At 44.6% G+C, this 19,729-nt stretch overlaps 1 protein-coding gene across 3 annotated transcripts in view; it reads right to left on the bottom strand.

The window, feature by feature from the left end:
• Positions 1–248: 248 nt before the first annotated feature.
• The window catches only part of TSC1 (TSC complex subunit 1), a 178,302-nt gene continuing 158,821 nt past the window's right edge, over positions 249–19,729 (bottom strand). For all 3 annotated transcript variants that reach the window (XM_029611266.1, XM_029611268.1, XM_029611267.1), the window contains exons 21-22: positions 13,953–14,111; positions 249–3,825 (exon numbers count right to left, since the gene is read on the bottom strand). In XM_029611266.1, the coding sequence (XP_029467126.1) occupies positions 3,333–3,825; positions 13,953–14,111 (652 nt within the window). In that variant the 3' untranslated portion in view covers positions 249–3,332. The remainder of the gene's footprint in view (positions 3,826–13,952; positions 14,112–19,729) is intronic.

A 19,729-nucleotide genomic window follows, 5' to 3' on the forward strand; every position in this document is an offset into this window, starting at 1 on the left:
AACCAAAAACTGACTTTAACCAGACTATTTCTTTTGCAAGATGAAGTGCATTCTTTAGCAGTCACAGGCAACATTTACACATTTCCAGCACATAGTTGAATCCATGGATAAACCCAAGAGTCTGGTATCTGGCTAGGGCTATGCAGGCTTCCTTTTGCTAACATGCATGAATGTCTTGCAAGAGATGATTCCACTTAAACTGTTGGCTTCACTGCTCTTCCACTGACAGTACCACATCACACCCAAAATAGTGCAAAATGATATAATTTTTATTTGTTCACAGTTACACAAGCCATTGCTTCACCAGCTTAGAACATTCTAACGTGGAAAACTTGAACCAAAGTATTTGGTTTAGATTCATTTTACTTCGATTGTACTTTTACACCCTGCCTTACATTTAAAAAAAAATATTTTTTTTTTTAAACATGCTTACAACAGCAAGGCTAGGGAAATGAGAGTTTATATTCAAGGGATGAAAAAATTCATGATTTAACTAAAATGTAATGCATTTAAAAAAAAAACAAACCACACACTAATCTTACTCCCTCTTCACAAATCGGATTCCTTTAAGCAGCCAGTCACTGAGCAATGCACATCATGATTTGCTGACTTAAAAAGGTTTTCACACTGCAGAAACGTGTCTCACTACATTCTTTGTGGTCCATGAAGTTAAACATTATTTCCAACCCCATACAGTCAGTCTTTCCTTTGCTGCAATGGCGATGCAGACATTTACCTTCCAAAATGTGTCTGCAGAGCATTCAGTGGTAAGGATCAATGAGGTTACCTAGGGACTTTGTAACCAGGATTAAATTTAAGGGTGGCACCAATCATTTTCAAAGACACAATAAAAGTGCACCTGATCAGAGCCCTTTTAACCCCAGAAAAATTATATGTGCATGATCGCATTTTGTAAGCGGCCTGTACTCACCCTCGACGTAGGTCTGAATGGACACAGACTATCCTGACCCTATCCATCAGGTTCTTAAATTTTCTTCTAGTACTGAGGGAAGAAGAAAAATTCCTACTATCCAGGAAGGGACAAATCAGTTGGCTCAGAGTGTGCAGCAGAGGGTAGCCATATTTTTTTTTTACTAGTCCTTGAGCTCCTGAGATGGTTTCTGGCTAGAAGAGAGTAAAGGATCTTGCAGAAAACTACACAAGAGCCTATTTTAACCCAAAGTCAATGCTGCTTACAGCAGCAGATCACAGTTTGCATAGTAGTGGCAATGATGCATATTGACTGGATAGGTGTCTAGCATAAAGCCTTTTAAATAAATATTCATTACTTGATTCTTTAGACCTTCTGGTTTCAGGTGACAAAATGAGAAACTGACTGGGCCCCAAGCTCATGAGTGTAGTCAAAATGATCAAAAGAATTAAACGCAAATACTGGTTTTATATATATAGATACTTTAACTATATTACTTGTGGATAACAGGCAAGTACTGCCCAATGTATTATGCCCTTCCTGCTAGAAAACCACTGCAATCTGACTGCTTCAGCTTCCAGTTCTTATCAACAGCACTTGTGTTCCCAGTCTCTGCCAAAACCTCACCTTCATGAAGTTACTGTATGGAGGGTGCAGGAGCCCCTTACAAATATTTCATATAAACTGGTTCTAATTCTAACATGACAGTTTTATTTCTCCAGCCTCTGGCTGAAGGCATGCTGTTTCTCCATACAGCAGAAAACCTGAGATGATTTTTTGGAAGGACCTGGCTCAATATGAGTGAAAGAAAACCACTGTTTCTATGATATGGCTAGTTTATAGTTACTGAGAGTTACCATTACTGAATCCATCTCAACCACCCCAGATACAAGGAACTCTAGATCTGGGACAAAAATAAAGTGCTTCTAAACTGTTAAAATGTCACCTTCACCACATGACAAGCCCAAAGGGCAAGAAACTAGTATAAAGCATACAGCTGTGCAAAGGCAAGTTGGACCCAAACTGTGTTTCACATCATGCTTAGAGCACTGGAGTAAGGAAGGCTGCACTTGCAACTGGAAAAGGACAACCACTACCACTGCTCAGACAATACCCAAAGACTGCAGCAATGCCACATTCTCAGCCGTGGTGGGGGGAGGGGAGATGGCAAGCCTGAAGTCCCGCCTACTTTATGCCATCCTGGACTAGACAGGAAAGAGGAGTTCTTGCCATAGCAGAATAAGCCCACAGGAGCACCTGACATGGTGTTAAGAACACCAGGACACTGGCTGCTGCTACTCCACCTCCCCCCCCCCCCCCCAAAAAGAAATGCCAAGTTGTCATTTGAGCCTATTGGCATAAAGATAAATTATGTTTCAAGCAGTGCAACATTTAACAATTCAGCTTGCAAGAGAGGAAAAGGCTCCAGGTCTAGAAGTTACCTGTACATTCTTCATTCCAAAATAGGATTATCACACCTGCTCTTCATACCTACTCAGTCCTGTGGATGTACCTTCTTCCTCCACCCCCACCCCATAAACTGCTTTCCAAGTCGATGGATTAAAACAGTTTCTAAACCCACTGACCTTCTACTGGTTGGTTATACCATAGCCAATTTGCACAGACGCAGTTAATGGGTTGGGCAGCTTATACATTTATGGGGGACACTGTTTCGTTGACTTGGAAATGTACCAATGTCATGGGCAGCAGCATTCCACTACATCAGTACTGCTTGTCATGTTAGATGTAAAAATCAGGGATTCCAGGAATGGCGTTCATGGGTATCCCAAGGATAATTATTTAAAAATTGATCTCCCTGGAGATGAAGATGTAATTACAGTTAGCTTTGCCTTTTGACCCTCTTGTCACCAAATTGGTGGTGGTGGTGAATGGAGGAACATGTAGGAATTTACACCCAATGAAGACCAAAGAAAATAAAAAGCTGGATACAGACCAGGACATGCAAGTGTGGTTGCAAAGCCCAGGTACACTTCCCATCTGAACCATGAGCAACTGGAAATGTCCCAGCACATTTCAGCTAAAAGAAAATTGAACAAATATCAAAAATCAAGAGGCTATATGCACACATTAGCTTCAACAATGAAGCACTGAATTCATCCCAAAAGCTCTTTACAAAGTAACCAATTGTGCCCTCTTCCCTCGCCCATGTGTCTTTTCATTCAGTAAAGGAGTGGCAGAGATGGAGTAGGGAGAGAATAGGCAAAAAGGCAGAACTATTCAGTCTTCCAGATGCTGAAAATGATTTTAATTGTGATCAGAGTTTGAAGGTGCCTTGTGCTGCATGAGCAAGTCACTCTTAAATCAGACTGGAGCCCTGAGGTTCTCACTGCACCCACTCCAAGGATAGGGAAAATACATAACACTGACAGGCTCTTCCTTTCTAACTCTGCTGGGTAGTCTCATTGTAGTCCATGATATGGAGCTGCCCAGCTCGTGTGTCCTGATGAGACTCAGGCAGGGGGAAGGTTTCTAAGTCCGGAGCAGGTTTGGTCTCACTGCTTGCTCCTTTGCACAGCTCAGCTTTTAAAGTCTGCGAAAGGCTGTGAATGGGTAGGGTCTCATCACATTGGCTCTCACTCTTGTTGCGGAACAGCTCCCGGGCTCTCATGCCAAGGAAGCTCTTAGAGTTCGGGTAAGATCCTACGGTCAAAGGTACTCTGCCAGAGGGCTCAAGCACAGATGTCTCCCGGCAATCACCATGGTGCCCTATCCTCTGGCTTGGGAGCTTCTCGGGGGTGGACAAGCCACTGCTGTTGCTTCCACTGCTACAGGTGCTTGGCGGTTTGGGATATTTGCTTCCTCCGTTCCTTCCAGCAGAATCTTCACCATTTCCCGATGGAGAGGCAGAAACAATAGCAGTAGTAGAGTCCATCCTAATACAGAAGCAGAAAAAAAACAAATCTATAGCAACATTAGTTATGCTTGGGGGGGGTGTGGCTTGCAGGAGAAGCATTACAAATAATGACAGGGTAACTGTTGAAGGTTTAAGTTTATATACAGCTGTAATCATTGGCTCAAAAAGTTTGTTACCTTCCAAATAGACATCATTACTTTTAAGCTACCTGCTATAAATAAAGTATGCATGCCAGACAATACTGCCCTACAGAGAGTGTGCTGGCATATTCTTGCCTGCAATTAAGATCCTCTTCAGGTCACCAATTTGCTAGGTTCAAGGATATTTAAGATTTCAATAAACCTTTTTCTTAGAAACATAACAGGAGTCTTAAACGTGTTATTAATGTGAGAAAAAATGCTTCAAACATGTATGATCTATTACAGAAATTCATGAAAAAGTTAATCAGTGAGCTGGAATATTGAACTCATCTTCCTTTTTCCCCTTTGCATACATGTACATCAGGAATATAATTGCCACCCTGATGTGCCAAGAAATTGTTTGGGCTATGCTCCTGGCATGGCCTGCTAGTTTTTTTAGTCTGGATATGCTACGATCAGTAAAAGCAAGTTTGCTTACCGTAAACGGTGTTTCCGTAGATAGCAGGATGAATTAGCCATGCTGTCATGGGATCTGTCAATCAGACCTGGGAGGCAGAGCTTCACAAAGCAGAGATTAGATTTTTGGTCTCTGCAGCTGCACGTGTGTTCCCGCGCAGGAAAGTAACGGATTCTCCTCAGTCTGTGATTAAGCTGTGTAGTCGAAAAGACGGCGACTGCCAGGTAGGTGGGTGGGTCAGCATGGCTAATTCATCCTGCTATCTACGGAAACACAGTTTACGGTAAGCAAACTTATTTTCCCCGTCGATAGCAGGGCTGAATTAGCCATGCTGTCATGGGAGTCCCAAGCTCCCGATCATGTTATGATACATATTAGTTTGTATGTGATCATCAATAGTGTGGCAGTCACCGTGAACACGAGGATAAAGATTGTAAAATTGCTTGCCCTATCTTCGCATCAGTGGCTGCTTGTTGATCAAGGAAGTAGTGAGATGTGAAGGTATGGAGCGATGACCATGTAGCTGCCTTACAAATGTCTATGGGCTGTACATTTTTAAGATGTGCCAAGGAAGCTGCCACTGCTCTTACTTGATGAGCATTAGGAACAGAATGTAGCTGTAGTTTCTGCTTGTTGTAGCAGAACGTGATGCATTGTGCTATCCAGCTGGAGATGGTGCGTTTAGCCACTGGTAGCCCAGATGCCTTTGGATTGAACAATACAAAGAGTTGAGAGACCCGATGGTCCGAATCTTTTTTTCTTTGAAGTATGCTAAGGCTCTTTTGCAATCATCATGGGGCACGCAGATCAAGCGTACCCCATGATGACAAAATCTCATAATCCAGACAAAGACAACAGGAAACCTTGGTTCACCCAGGAGCTGAAGTCACGCAAACAGGAACCCAGAAGCAAGGAAAACAAATGGTGGAAAAGCCCTTCTACGACAACCCTCCTTACCTTCAAATCATGCCTAAACGCATATAGAAACGACATCAAAACCAAGAAAGAATTCTTCTCCAAAAAGATACACCACTTCATATTAGACTCAAGAGCCCTTTTCTCTTACGTATCAGCCCTCACTAAACCATCCACGCCCATCATACCAGATGAACAAGCTCTCAACAAGCCAACGAACTGGCAGACTTCTTTGACAAACAAATCTCCACACTCGTCGCCCCCCCTCAATGGGCCGTCACCGCACTCAAAATTACTCAACCTCCTACAGTTCTCAACCATCGGACCCAACCGGCCAACAACTTAATACAACCCAAGCGACTCTCGATACCTTCGAGCCCATGTCCTCCGTAGAAAGAGAGAACATCCTCAAGAAGATAAAGCCTTCATCCCATCCTTTGGATCACATTCCTTCCAATCTGCTGAGCTCCATCCCTTATATCATTGCCAAACCCGTGGCAGACATCATTAACTGCTCCCTCACTGAAGGCCAAGTCCCTAATCAACTCAAGCTGGCAATGCTTAAGCCTCTCCTCAAAAAACCTAACCTTCCCACTACAGACCCAGCCAACTTCAGACCTATAGCAAACCTGCCAATGATTGCCAAAATTATGGAGAAAATTGTAAATAGACAACTTTCAGAATTCCTCGACGATAACATCCTCACCACAAACCAGTTTGGTTTCTGTAAGACCCGGAACACCGAATCCCTATTAGCCTCACTATCAGACACTATTATCTTTAATCTGGAAAAAGGTCAACCTTGCCTCCTCGCACTTCTGGATCTATCCTCAGCGTTTGATACCGTGAGCCACGCGTGCCTACTTCAGCGTCTTACTGATATAGGCATCCACAAAAGTATCACCAACGAGCATTACAACTGGCTAAACCCACCTTTCCTTCCTCGTACCTCCACTAGACCTACCCGTTCATCACTCCAAGGAACCCTTATTCCTCCTTCCATAAAATCCACAAGACTCATTTCCACCACCAATAGAGCCCTTCCCTCGCAGGCCCCTCCCTTTGGAATTCAATGCCTCTTCACCTACGCACAGAAACCTCCACTCCCACTTTCAAAAAGAATCTCAAAACCTGGCTCTTCCTCCAAGCATACCCCCAATCATTTTCACCACCTACTAACACTCTCACCCAACCTTCATCTCTCACCAATACCCCCCTAAAATCCTTTAATCCCCTCCAGGAACCACACCCAACACTTAACCCCCTTTCCCTCTAAGAACTTCAAACACTTCATTCAACCCCTTACTTTAAAATAATGTGTCTGTTTTTATCCGCACTTATACAATTCCATATATAACCAGTGTACATACCATCTGCTCCTCAAATCCATGTATATATCTTATCCTTATGTATCTGTTCTCACCCTCCCCCACCCCCCCTTTTGTCTCTATCCCTCCCTCCCCAAGTTATTTAGTTATCTGCTTTGTTACTGTGTTACATATTGTTCTTTGTAAAGGCCTCGCCTATATATTCCTTGTTTATAAGTTACTTGTAAACCGGCACGATGTGCAAACGGTTGCCGGTATATAAAATAAAATAAATAATAAATAAATAAATAGGCATTACAGGATCAGCGTTCAAATAGTTTCTAGAAAACAGGTTCTACAAGGTCAAAGTAAACAAAGAGTCTCACCCCATAGAATCCAAGATGGGGGTACCGCAAGGATCTTCCCTTTCACCCACTCTTTTCAATATCTACCTTCTCCCACTCTGTCACCTTCTTACCAACCTCAAGCTAACACACTTCCTATATGCGGATGACAAATCCTCATCCCTATAGCGGAATCTCTACACAAAACTATGTCATATTGGAATAATTGCCTCGCAGCAATCAACAACCTACTCGCCAGCCTCAACCTGGTCCTAAACACAAACAAAACTGAAATCCTCCTTATAGCTCCTGAAAATTACCTCCCACCCATCTCTCCAACGGCTAACCAATGTCCTGTCACCTCTACTTCACCACAAGTAAGAGACCTGGGTGTACTTCTGGACAACAGACTCAGCCTCAACAAGTTCGTAAATAACACCACGAAAGAATGCTTCTTTAAATTGCAAATACTAAAGAAACTAAAACCACTACTACACTACAGAGACTTCCGCCTGGTTCTACAGTCCACCATACTCCCAAAACTGGACTACTGCAATTCTCTCCTTCTGGGCCTTCCCGCCTGCACCACCAAACCACTTCAGATGGTACTGAACGCCACAGCCAGAATTCTCACAAACACCAAAAAAAGGGAACATATCACCCCCATCCTCCAGCAGCTTCATTGGCTACCAATTAAATACAGGATTCACTTTAAAACCATCATGATGATACACAAAGCCCTACATAACATAGCTCCTCTCAACTTAACTTATCAACTCCAGCTACACACCTCCAAGAAACCGACCAGAAGTGCGTATAAGAACATGCTAATCACCCAGCTTGCAAAAACCTCCCTGAGGAAACGCGCACTATCCACAGCGGGCCCCACACTCTGGAATTCGCTCCCTCCAGACCTTCGCCTTGAACCTTGCCATAATACATTCAAAAAGAAACTAAAGACTTGGTTTTTCACACAAGCATTCCCGGAGAACTAAGAGCAGGAAGATCTACTTTATCAGTTTAGCCTCTGACAGTTTTTGACCCCCCCCCCTGTTCATAAATTCCTGAAGAGTTCGTTATTGAAACTTAGTCATGATTGTTTTACTGTAAACTCCTCTAAACTCCCCTAAGTTCATTTATGCTCCTTTAAGCTCCTTTATGTTTCTGTTAATTGTTACAATGTAAGCCGCCCCCGAGGCGACAGTTTTACTTCCTTGTACACCGGTGTGATATGTATATTATACAGGAACGTCGGTTTATAAAAACTAAAAATAAATACATACATCTATCTAATGTATGCAATAATTTTTCCCTATCATTTGCGTGAGGTTTAGGGAAAAAGATGGGCAGTTTTATGGTTGAGGTGAAACTGCGAAACTACCTTTGGAAGGAATGACTGGTGAGTTCGTAGAACTACTTTTTGGTGATGAAACTGCAAATATGGAGAGTAATGGACCAAGGCTTGTAATTCACTAACTCGTCGTGCTGATGTTACTGCAACCAGGAATACCACTTTCCATGTGAGGTATTTAATGTGTGTGGAGTCCATGGGTTCAAACGGGGAAAGCATGAGCTGTTCCAGAACTAAGTTGAGGTTCCATGGAACTGGAGGCTTAGAGATCGGAGGACAAAGGTGAGTTAACCCCTTAATGAAACGAGAGAGTAAGGGGTGATTGGAGATAGGAATATTGTCAACTGGTCTATGATAGGTGCCTATGGTGCTTAGATGAATTCTAATGGAGGATGTTGCAAGGCCCGCTATGTAAAGTGTATGAAGATAATCCATGTGTAGCTCAGGTGAGCAGTCCAATGGTGGTACACCTTTGGAAATGCACCAGGTAGAACAGCGTTTCCATTTATAGCTATAATTTTTCCTTGAGAGTTTTTCCTGGATTCTAACAAGATGAACTGTGCTGAAGTGGAAACTCCCTGTTCTGTTAGAAGGAGCCTTTCAATCTCCATGCTGTCAAATGAAGAGATGAGTGTAGTGGATGTAGGAGCATCCCTTGATCTTGGTATAGAAGATCTGGGTGATTCGGTAATTGAATTGGGTCCGTGATGGACAGTATGAGAAGGAAACTGTACCATGGTTGTCTCGGCCAAGCCGGTGCTATGAGAATCAGTTGAGCTTGGTCTGTTATGCACTTTTGAATTGTCCTTGTTATGAGTGGTATGGGAGGAAAGGCAAACAGGAGGCCTCTCGTCCACGGAATGAGGAAGGCGTCCTGAGCGATTCTGAATTAGCTTGTTATTGAGCAGACTTTGGGAACTTGAGCGTTGATCTCTGTTGCAAATAGATCATAGGTGTCCCCCACTGTATGAAGATGTCTTGGGCTACATCCGAATTGAGTGCCCATTCGTGAGGGTGAAAGATGCGGCTTAACTTGTCCACTCTTGTATTTGCCACTCCTGGTAGGTAAGTTGCTTGCAGATGTATGCAATGTTTGTGAGCATGTTTGAATATTTGTAGGGTCTCCTTGCAAAGGGACCATGAACCTGACCCTCGTTTGATGTAAAACATTGCTACTTGATTGTTCATATATATATCATGACCCTGCGACCTTTCAGGTGATCTTGAAACACTCAGAGCGATTTGAAATGCACTATGAGTTCTAATAAATTTATCTGCAGGTTCTGCTCCGAGATTGTCCATAACCCTTGCGTTTCGTAAATCGAGATGTGCTCCCCTTCCCTTGCGAGACGCATCTGTGGTTAAGACTGCGTTGTGGAGGGGAACTGAATAATGCTCCTTTTGATAGGGTGGAGTCTAGTAGCCACCATGTTATGTCCTGTCTCATCTGGGCAGTCAATGATACCTTCTGTGTCAACGGTTGTGAGTGTTTCCATTGACTCCCTATTCCATTTACTCCCTATTGCAGGTGTCTCATGTGAAGCCTGGTGTTGGGAACTGTGAAAATAGCTGCTGCTATGTGGCCTAGGACTACGAGAACTTGTCTTGCCGAAGGTCTCCGAGTATGATTCGGTTCGTTGAGAAGGCGGTGATGCAGTTGCGTTATTCTCTCTGTTGGGAGGTATGCCCGGTTGCAAGTGGTATCCAGGCATGCTCCTATAAACTGTTTGTGTTGGCTGTAGATGTGATTTTTGGAAATTGATCACTGTCCCAACTCCTGTAGGCACTGTATTACTCGTCGTAGGTGACCAATCAAGACTTCTGGAGTCAAGGCGATTATCAGCCAATCATCCAGATATAGAAATGATTATACCCTGTTGTCCGAGATGCGCCACCACCACAACCAAGCATTTGGTGAAAACCCTGGGTGCAGCAGATAGTCCAAAGGGAAGAACTTTGTACTGGTGATGCTTGTAGCGGAAGCACAGGTATTGCCAAGAGGATGGATGGATTGGAATGTGTGTAAGCATCCTTTAGATCGATGGAACACATCCAGTCATTGAGTTGAATCAGAGGTAGGATTGATTTCAAAGATACCATTTTGAACTTCTCTTTGGTGAGGAATTTGTTCAATTCTCTCATATCTAGTATGGGTTGAAGGCCACCCGACTTTTTGGGTATGAGGAAGTATGGGGAATAAAACCTCACCTATTGCGTTTTCGGGGAAATCCGAATGGCCTGTTTGTGAAGCAAAGCAATTTCCTCCCCCAGTTGTGGTTGGACGCTTTGAATCTTTAGTGTGGGAAGGTGAGGTAAGATGGGCTTGGTACCCGTGTCGTACTCTCTCTAAAACCCATTGATCAGATGTTCTTTCCCAGGCTGCCAGGCAAGAATGGATTCTGCCAGATGGTGCTTTGGTTACTAAAAAGATGGCGCTGACTTTACTACCGCAGCCGGTTGTTGCGTCTGCTGCCTTTGAGTACGTGCTTTGCCCCTATGTTGGTTTGGGGTATGCTGTTGAGGCGTAGAGTGCTGGTAAAATGGATACAGTTGTGTACGAAAGGACTGATAAGACCTGTAAGGTCTACGGGCATATGATTGTCGACGAGTGGAGCAGACATAACGACGTGTGGTCGACTAATGAGGTTGAGATGTTGAGGATTGGGCTGCTAGAGCTTCCTCCTTTAATTTGCCCACAGTGTCTTGAAATCTTTCTCCGAATAGGTTATCTCCTGTACATGGGAGGTTCGCCAGTTTTTCGTGCAAGTCTTCCCGTATTGAACTGGAATGTAACCAGGCCATTCTTCGGGCTGCAATGGCTGTTGCAGATGCCCTGGATGATGTTTCGAAAGCCTCATATATCGACTTCAGAAGGTGGCGAGAACACACTTCCATATCGTGAAGAGGTTGTGGTACTTGATCTGTCGAGGAAAGCATACCTTTCCTGGCTTGTATGCATTCATATAGGTATTGTACCATGTAAAACTGATGGTGCATAATACGGGCAGTCAAGATGGAGTTGTGGTACATCTTTCTGTCAATTTCATCTAGATACCTGTTATTCTTGTCTGGTGGATATGAGGTGTGCGACTGATTTCTTGAATCTTTGCATCGCAGACTACCACAATTGAAGCATGTGGTAATTGTGGCATAGAGTAAGGCGATGTTTTCCGCATATGAAATTTGATATCAGTTTTCCTTGAGATTGCTGACAGAGTAAGGTGTTTCCCACGATTTCTTTAAGACGGTATGTAGAATATTTTGCGGTGGTAAAGATGTTGGTTCTCCTGGAATATCGAAAATCTTTAGACCAAGGGTTTCTGATCTAGGGTCTGTCTACTTTTGGACCTCTAGGTGTAATATGGTACCCAATTTCTCCAAACATTTTGGGTGCATGAGGTCCTCTGGAAGGGAATATGGTTCCTGCGCTTGTTTCTGTGGGTCCGATGGAAACCCAGTAGATGGGGAGGTTTGTGGAGATGGGGAATCCATAGGTGTATTTTGGTTTTTAATTGGTGACACCGTTCGTTTTGTTATTGGGGATTCCGGCGGTTCTACCGACTGTTCCCTAGAAGCATGAGTATTATGTTCTGGGGAACTGACGGATGGATCATGAGGCATCCTGAAAGATGATTGAAGTGTTTCATAGAATCCCGCTAATGATTGTGATAATTGTAGAAATGCCTCTTGTGTGAGGAGGCATTGTTGAACGAACAGATGGTTTTGGTAAGTCACCTGTTTCAGAGTGCATCAAAGGTACTTGAGGTAAAGTACTTGGCACTTTATATTCTGTTCCCATCTGGTTGACTACTGTTCCCATAGAATCGTCTGATATAATAGAAGCATCAGAGGAAGTGACTTGTATTATCTCTCTGAGATGAGGGCCTTGCAGTTTGTGTATGCGACGATGCAGAAGTAGAAGGACTTATTTCCCATTTTTTACTCGCCTTTTAGCTTTGCTATGATGCGAGTGATGTGAGTGTCTACAGTGATGTGATGAGGATTGTGAATGGTCCTTTCGTGACGATGGCGATCATTTTCTATGCTTAGTAGTTGAGCTCTAAGAGTAGGAGGAACTCTAGCGGTTTGATGTGAGCGCTGAAGAAGTCAAACGAGACACTTCTGAGGACTCGTGTCGTTTTAAGTCATATTTTAATGAACTAAATGGTTTTTGTGGTGTTTTCTGCGACACCGTATGTTGTATAGGTGTGACTTCTCTGTGCCATCTTGTTGTATAGTAAATAATGAAGTCTTCTGCACCGTGTGCGCAGATGGTTCTGGTGCTATGCACATAGATTTTGACTTGTACGTATAAGTCAATTTGTGCGTTGATTCCGGTGCTGCGAGTGCTGATGGCGCCATGTGCGCAGACTTCGTTGGCGCCGGTGATTTAGGCGCAGAAGGCAACTTGGGCGCATAAGTTTTGGGCGCCAGAGTTTTAGGCACCTTTTCTTCCCGCGCCGATAGTTGTGGCACTGTTCATTAGAATCAGATGGCCAATGCCTTCTTGGCGCGTCCTTACCTCCCAGCCTGGAGGATTGAGGGTCCCACGAAGATGCCCGTTTCTGTGTCTGAGGCATTGTATTCGACGAGCCAGGTGACGAATGAGCCTCCAATGGCTGCGTTGGGCTAAAAAGTTCTTTTACCCGATAGGCCCGTTGTTTTTGGGCTCTGTGACATTCAGGCACAGAACTGACAGCCTTGGAGATAGTCATCTGGCCCTAGGCATCTGTAACATCGGTCGTGGCCGTCCGTGACCAACATTACCTTGCCGCAAGTGCAGGGTTTAAACCCCGATATTTTTAACATTGAGGAGAAAATCAGCTCCATGTGTGATCCCGCTCGCGGAAAAAAAACAGACTGAGGAGAATCAGTTACTTTCCTGCGTGGGAACAAATGAGTAGCCGCAGAGACCAAAAATCTAATCTCAGTTTTGTGAAGCTCCGCCTCCCAGGCCTGATTGACAGATCCCATGACAGCATGGCTAATTCAGCCCTGCTATCGACGGGAAAAATAGAACTGCTCTTACATCATCTACAACAAATTCAGAACTACTGTAAAGTACTGCTAATCACCTAGCATATGAAGCATTAGGCGATTTACACAATAAAACATTCATAAATCAAACTAAAACTGGCATCTGAGTTTGTTTTAATTGTTCTGTAGGTATATAATTTCCTACAGCATCAGTTCCATATATGGAGCCATATTCCTGCAGTGACTTCAGAAGCCCAGCTCCCCCTACTGGAATAAGTTAAAATCTTCATGCTAAAGATTTAAAAAAAAATTTTTTTTAAAGCACAGCAGGTTTTTGAAACCAGTGTCTTTTGAAACAGTCAACGAGTGATTTACCTTTGATGCACAACATTAATCAGAGTACCACTGGAAACAGCTTTTGAAGGACTAATATCCCACTAACTACCACAATTGGCTGTTTAATCTAATGTTTGGCTTTAAACTTGATTAATGGGAGAAAATATGATGGACAAGTACTACTGGTTGTCCATGATGGTTGTGAGAAGAATCTCCCGCATGGCACCAGGCAGATCCTCTTCTTTAAGTGAAATCAAGGGCTTGTTCTTGGCTAGATCAAAGTGATGTCCCTGTAGGGCTCCCAAACCACTCCACTTACCGTTCCTCCACAGCTTCAGCCACTTCTGCAGTCTCATCACTTGGATTCCTCGGCCGGGCCTGCTCCAGCTGACTGTACAAGGCCAAGATCTGCACCTCAAAAGCCTGGGTAATCATCCTTTGGGCCTTGTACCGGTCCTCTACAGCTTGCAGCTGCCCTCTAAATATAGAAGCAAACAGAGCGTCACCTTACTAAATCACATTCAGCCACAAATCTTATCCCTCATGAGACAATCTGACTAAAGTGCCATCAGTAAGCCCTTGCTGCAATCGGGATAGCTCGGCATCTCACTCAGTAATACTTATTCTCCAGTAAGAGTTAAGCTCTAACAACCTTCCAGAGAGTCAAAGGAAGTAGGAAAAGGACAAATTCAAGATACAAAACCAACACAGTAACAGTCTTTATCCAGCACGCCAATGTTTTTGATTTATATTCCCCTTTTCAGGCACTTCAAAATGAATTACATTCGGGTCTCCAGGTATTTCCATAAACCCACTCCAAGTTTGTACAAGAGGCAACGGAAGGTAAAGTGACTACCCAATGTCACAAGGAGCAGCAGTGGGATGTGAACATTAGTTTCCCCTAGTTCACAGCCCAATAGGTTATTAACTGGCATCTAGCAGCACTACCTTTTCTTCTTTTACACCATGCAACTGCATAGGGACAAGGACTTCTGTGGGGTAGTGAGCACATGGGAAAAAAAATGATTTGAACCTATTAATTTTCTTTCAGAGTCCCACAGACCAGTCTAGATACATGTTTTTTTCTCCCCTACCAGCAGCTGGGGAAAAAACAAAAGCTTCATTGTACTCTTGGTATTTAGGTTATTATACCACCCACAGTTTCTCAGTAAATCTGTAACAAAGCTAGAACAAACCTCTTCCTGTCCACAAGTAGGGGAAACTATCAAAACCTCAGTGAAGCTTGAACATTTAAGCTTCCTAATTTTCCTCCCTGCCTTGGAGGAAGAGTTCTTAACAGTACACTGACAATGAATACAGAAAAATAAACTCTCTTCAGAACCCAAGGGTGGATTCTAGACTGCCCTGTGGAACTCAAGAAAATTAGCAAGACATCCATTTTTCTTCCTCATCCTCCAGAGCAGTCCAGATGCATGGAATTTACCCAAGCTACCCTAAACTGGGTGTGAACCTAAAAGACCCTCTCAATACACTTGCTCGAAATACTGTGCAGTCAGACACCTAATCCAACTGGCAATATTTGGCAAAAGTATGCAAAGACAATCGCCTTACAGAAGTCTTGTGGCGAGACTGACACTCTGCCCAAAACACTACTTGAGCCCTAGTAGTATGGGCTTGAAGGCCAATTGGCACTTCCAGGTCCTTGCAAACGGGCACTGAAAATCGCTTCTTTAATCCCCAAAGCAACAGAAGCCTCAGATGCTTTCTGCCCCTTGTTAGGAATGTTCACCACCACAAAAAAAAAATAATAAAAAAATCTGGACTTAAGACTCTTCAAGTATCTGAGAAGAGCTCTACAGACATCTAATACATGAAGCTCCTGACCTCATGTAGTAGCATGGGACAGACTTCTTAAAAGGCTGGTAATTCAGCTGAATGACTCAAATGAAAGAGTGGACATCTTATGCAAGAAGGAAGACACTGTATGAATAGAAACCCCCCATCCTCTGAAAATTGAAGGAAAGGATCCCTACACATTAGAACTTGACACATTGGGTCAAACAGAGGGTCCTTCAAGTCCAGCATCCTATTTCCAGCAGTGGCAGTCCAGATCACAAGTACCTAACAAATTCCCAAGTAGTAAATAGATCACTGTGTGACAGCAGCATGGGATCAGTAATGGCAAGTTTTTATATGTACTATATGCTTGAGAGGACGATACAAATGCTTCATGCATGTCTTTCAAGAATTGTGCTATATACAGATGTGAAGCTATAGATGATCCATGAACTTTACCCTGTAACAAAGCACACATACTTATACCATAAGGGAACTCAGGGCCAAACCCCTCTTTCTGTATAAATGAGAGAAGCCTGGAAGCCTGAAATAGAGAGAGACCAGTCACCTGACACCACAACTCAAAATCTTCCAAACATGGGCATACATTCAAGAAGTAAGTCTTTCTGGCTCGCAACTAAGTTGTAATAACCTCTGAATAAACTTTAACTCTTAACTTTTCTTCCAATAGCCAAGCCATGAACAAAGCTGTTCCAAGAAAAAAAAAAAATGGACCCCAATGCAGATGGCCCAGGACATGACCTAGTCACAAGGGGCCCTCCACCATGAGATTTAATTCCATATACCACGAATATCTGGGCCACTCTGGAACCATTAGGCCCACCAGACCTCATCTTTATTTTCCTTACCATCTTTCTGATTAGAGGCCAAGAGTGCAACACATACAGAAGAACCTTGGGTGGTCATGGTTGAGACAGGTCATAGAGACCCTCAGACCCAGACTTCCTCCTCTAACTGAAGAATCTTGGTACTTTTGCATTCCCTTTTTGACACTATCAGATCCATTAGAAGACTTCCCCACCTGGATCTGTTGAGACTGAATAGTCTGCTAACTCCTAGTCTATGCCAGCTCAAATAGTCTGCCTGCACGTTCTCAATCCTGACAACACGAGAGAGCGCATTTACATGCCATTTGGCTCAGTTCAACTGGAGAAATTGCTTACCTGATAATTTCATTTTCCTTAGTGTAGACAGATGGACTCAGGACCAATGGGTATAGTGTACTCCTGATAGTAGTTTGAGACGGATCAGATTTCAATCTGACGTCAGCCCTAGTACATATACCCCTGCAGGAAGTGCAGCTCTTTAGTATTCTCCTCGAAAAGCATTGTTGATATATGTATGACTGACTAATTTGAATAACTTGATTAACTTATAACTTGGTTAACCTTGATTAATTTGAACTGGTTGAATTGGCTATAGCTGGAGACCGCCAGTGCCCTCAAACGAGAAACATCGACACCCGGTAGGATGGGTGTCCTAGATGAAGGAAAGTATGGCTTACCCTTGAATCACTCGCTCCCGGGGATGTCCCGAGAATTCCATGAGTATCAGCAGCCATGGGTGGGATGCTGAGTCCATCTGTATACATTAAGGAAAACGAAATTATCAGGTAAGTAATTTCTCAATTTCCTAGCGTGTAGCAGATGGACTCGGGACCAATGGGATATATAAAAGCTACTCCTGAACAGGGTGGGAGGCTGCCCATGACCCACTTAGTACTGCCCTTGCAAATGCTGTGTCCTCCCGAGCCTGAACATCCAGGCAGTAAAAATTGGAGAAGGTGTGGATGGAGGACCATGTTGCCGCCCTGCAGATCTCGGCGGGTGACAGCATCATGGTTTCCACCCAGGACACTGCCTGGGCTCTAGTAGAATGGGCCTTGACGTGTAAAGGCGGTGGCTTGCCTGCTTCCACGTAGGCCGCCTTGATGACTTCTTTGATCCAGCGGGCTTTGGTTGCTCGCGAGGCAGCTTCCCCCTGCTTCTTCCCGCTGTGAAGGATGAATAGATGGTCCATATTTCATACGGATTCCGTCCTTTCCATGTATCGACTAGGAGTCTGACGATGTTGAGATGGCGTAGACTTCGAGCCTCTTCCGAATTCTTATGCTTATCTGGCGATGGTAGCAAGATGGTTTGGTTGAGATGGAAGTGAGACACCACTTTGGGGAGGAATGACTGAACTATGTATAACTGTATGGTTCCTGGGGTGAGTCTGAGGAACGGCTCTCGGCAGGACAGTGCTTGTAGCTCAGATATACGATGGGCTGAACAGATTACCAGCAGGAAGGCTATCTTCAGTGTTAATATAGTCAGAGACAGGCCACGGAGAGGTCTGAAGGAGGTTCCTGCTAGGAATTCTAGGACCAGGTTACGGTTCCAAAGAGGCACCCAGCCACTTTAGGGGTGGTCGGATGTGCTCTACTCCTTTCAGGAAGTGGGAGACATCCGGGTGAGAGGCTATGCTGCCGCTCTCGCTCTTGGTTCCATAGCATGACAAGGCTGCCACCTGTATCTTGATGGATTTGAGGGACAATCCCTTCTGTAGTCCGTTCTGTAGGAATTCCAGAGTCACAGGAATTTTGATTGAGTGTGGTATGATGTCGTGGTCTTCGCACCAGGATTCGAATACTCTCCAAATCCTTATGTTAGGGATGTGGAGAACTTGCATGCTCGGAGTAGGGTGTCAATTACTGCCCCCAAGTATCCTTTCCTCCCTTAGGCGAGTCCTTTCAATGGCCAGACCGTAAGAGAATCGAGCTGGATCCCTGTAGATGATCGGTCCCTGTTGGAGCAGGTCTCCGTTTGGAGGTAGCGACAGGGGGTTCCCTGCCAGCAGTCTTCGCATGTCTGCGTACCACGGTCTTCTTGGCCAGTGCGAGGCCACTAGAAGTACTGGCCCCCTGTGGTGTTCTATCTTGTGGATGATTGTGCCCAATAGGGGCCATGGTGGGAAGGCATATAACAGTCTCCTGTGGCCAGGTCTGTACCAAGGTATCGATTCCCTGGGACTAGGGTTCCCGCCTGCGGCTGAAGAGACTGGGTACCTGGGCGTTGGACCGGTTTGCCAGGAGGTCCATGGTTGGTGTTCCCTAACGGTTTACTATCAATTGGAATGCTGTGGCTGACAGTTTCCATTCTCCTGGATCTAGACTTTCTCTGCTGAGGTAGTCCGTTGCGACATTGTCTTTCCCGGCAATGTGGACGGCAGAGATCTCTTGAAGATTCACTTCCGCCCATGACATTAGGGGGTCTATTTCCAGAGACACCTGTTGGCTTCCGGTTCCTCCCTGATGGTTGATGTTGGCCACTGCTGTGGCATTGTCAGACATTACTCTGACTGCTTTGCCTCGGAGTCTGTGACTGAACCTTAGGCAGGCTAGTCTGACTGCCCGGTCTTCTAGGCAATTGATATTCCATCCCGACTTCTTTGTTCCATTGCCCTTGGGCGGTTAGCTCCTGGCACCCGTGGTGAGTAGGATCCAGGTTGGAAAGGACAGTCTCATTCCCTGGCTCAAATGGGCTTCTTATAGCCATCATTGTAGTTGGGCCTGAACTCTGTCCGGGAGCTGAAGCCGTACGGCGTAGTTCTGGGACAGTGGATTCCATCGTGATAGTAGTGAGCATGTAGGGGGGGTCTCATGTGAGCCCATGCCCATGGGACTACTTCCAGTGTGGATGCCATGAGGCAGAGAACTTGTAGGTAATCCCATGCTGTGGGGCGAGGTTTGCTCAACAGGTTTTGTAACTGGGTCAGTTTTGATCTCCTTGTCTGTGTCAGGATGACCTTTGCCTTGTTTGGTGTCGACCCGGACTCCCATGTATTCTAGAGATTGGGAAGGCTGCAGGCAGCTCTTGTTTGTGTTGACCACCCACCCGAGGCTCTCCAGTAGAGTTTTGACTCTGTTGGTTGCCTGGTGGCTTTCCTCTGGGGATTTTGATCTGATCAGCCAATTGTCTAGATAAGGGTGCATGCGGATTCCTTCCTTCCTTGGTGTTGCTGCCACCACTATGATTCTTGGTGAACATCCAGGGTGCAGTGGCTAACCCGAAAGGTAGTGCCTGGAACTGGTAGTGACTGTCCAGGATCGAGAAGCATAGAAAACGCTGATGTTCTTGATGGATTGGAATGTGTAGGTAGGCTTTCAACAGATCCAGGAAGGTAAGGAACTCTCCCGGTTGCATCACCCTTATTACAGAGTGTAGGGTTTCCATGCGGAAGCGAGGAATCTTCAGGTGACTGTTGACTGCCTTGAGGTCCAGGATAGGTCTGAAT

This window comes from Rhinatrema bivittatum, chromosome 8, assembly GCF_901001135.1.
Source record: "Rhinatrema bivittatum chromosome 8, aRhiBiv1.1, whole genome shotgun sequence".
Classification (NCBI taxonomy): Eukaryota; Metazoa; Chordata; class Amphibia; order Gymnophiona; family Rhinatrematidae; genus Rhinatrema; species Rhinatrema bivittatum.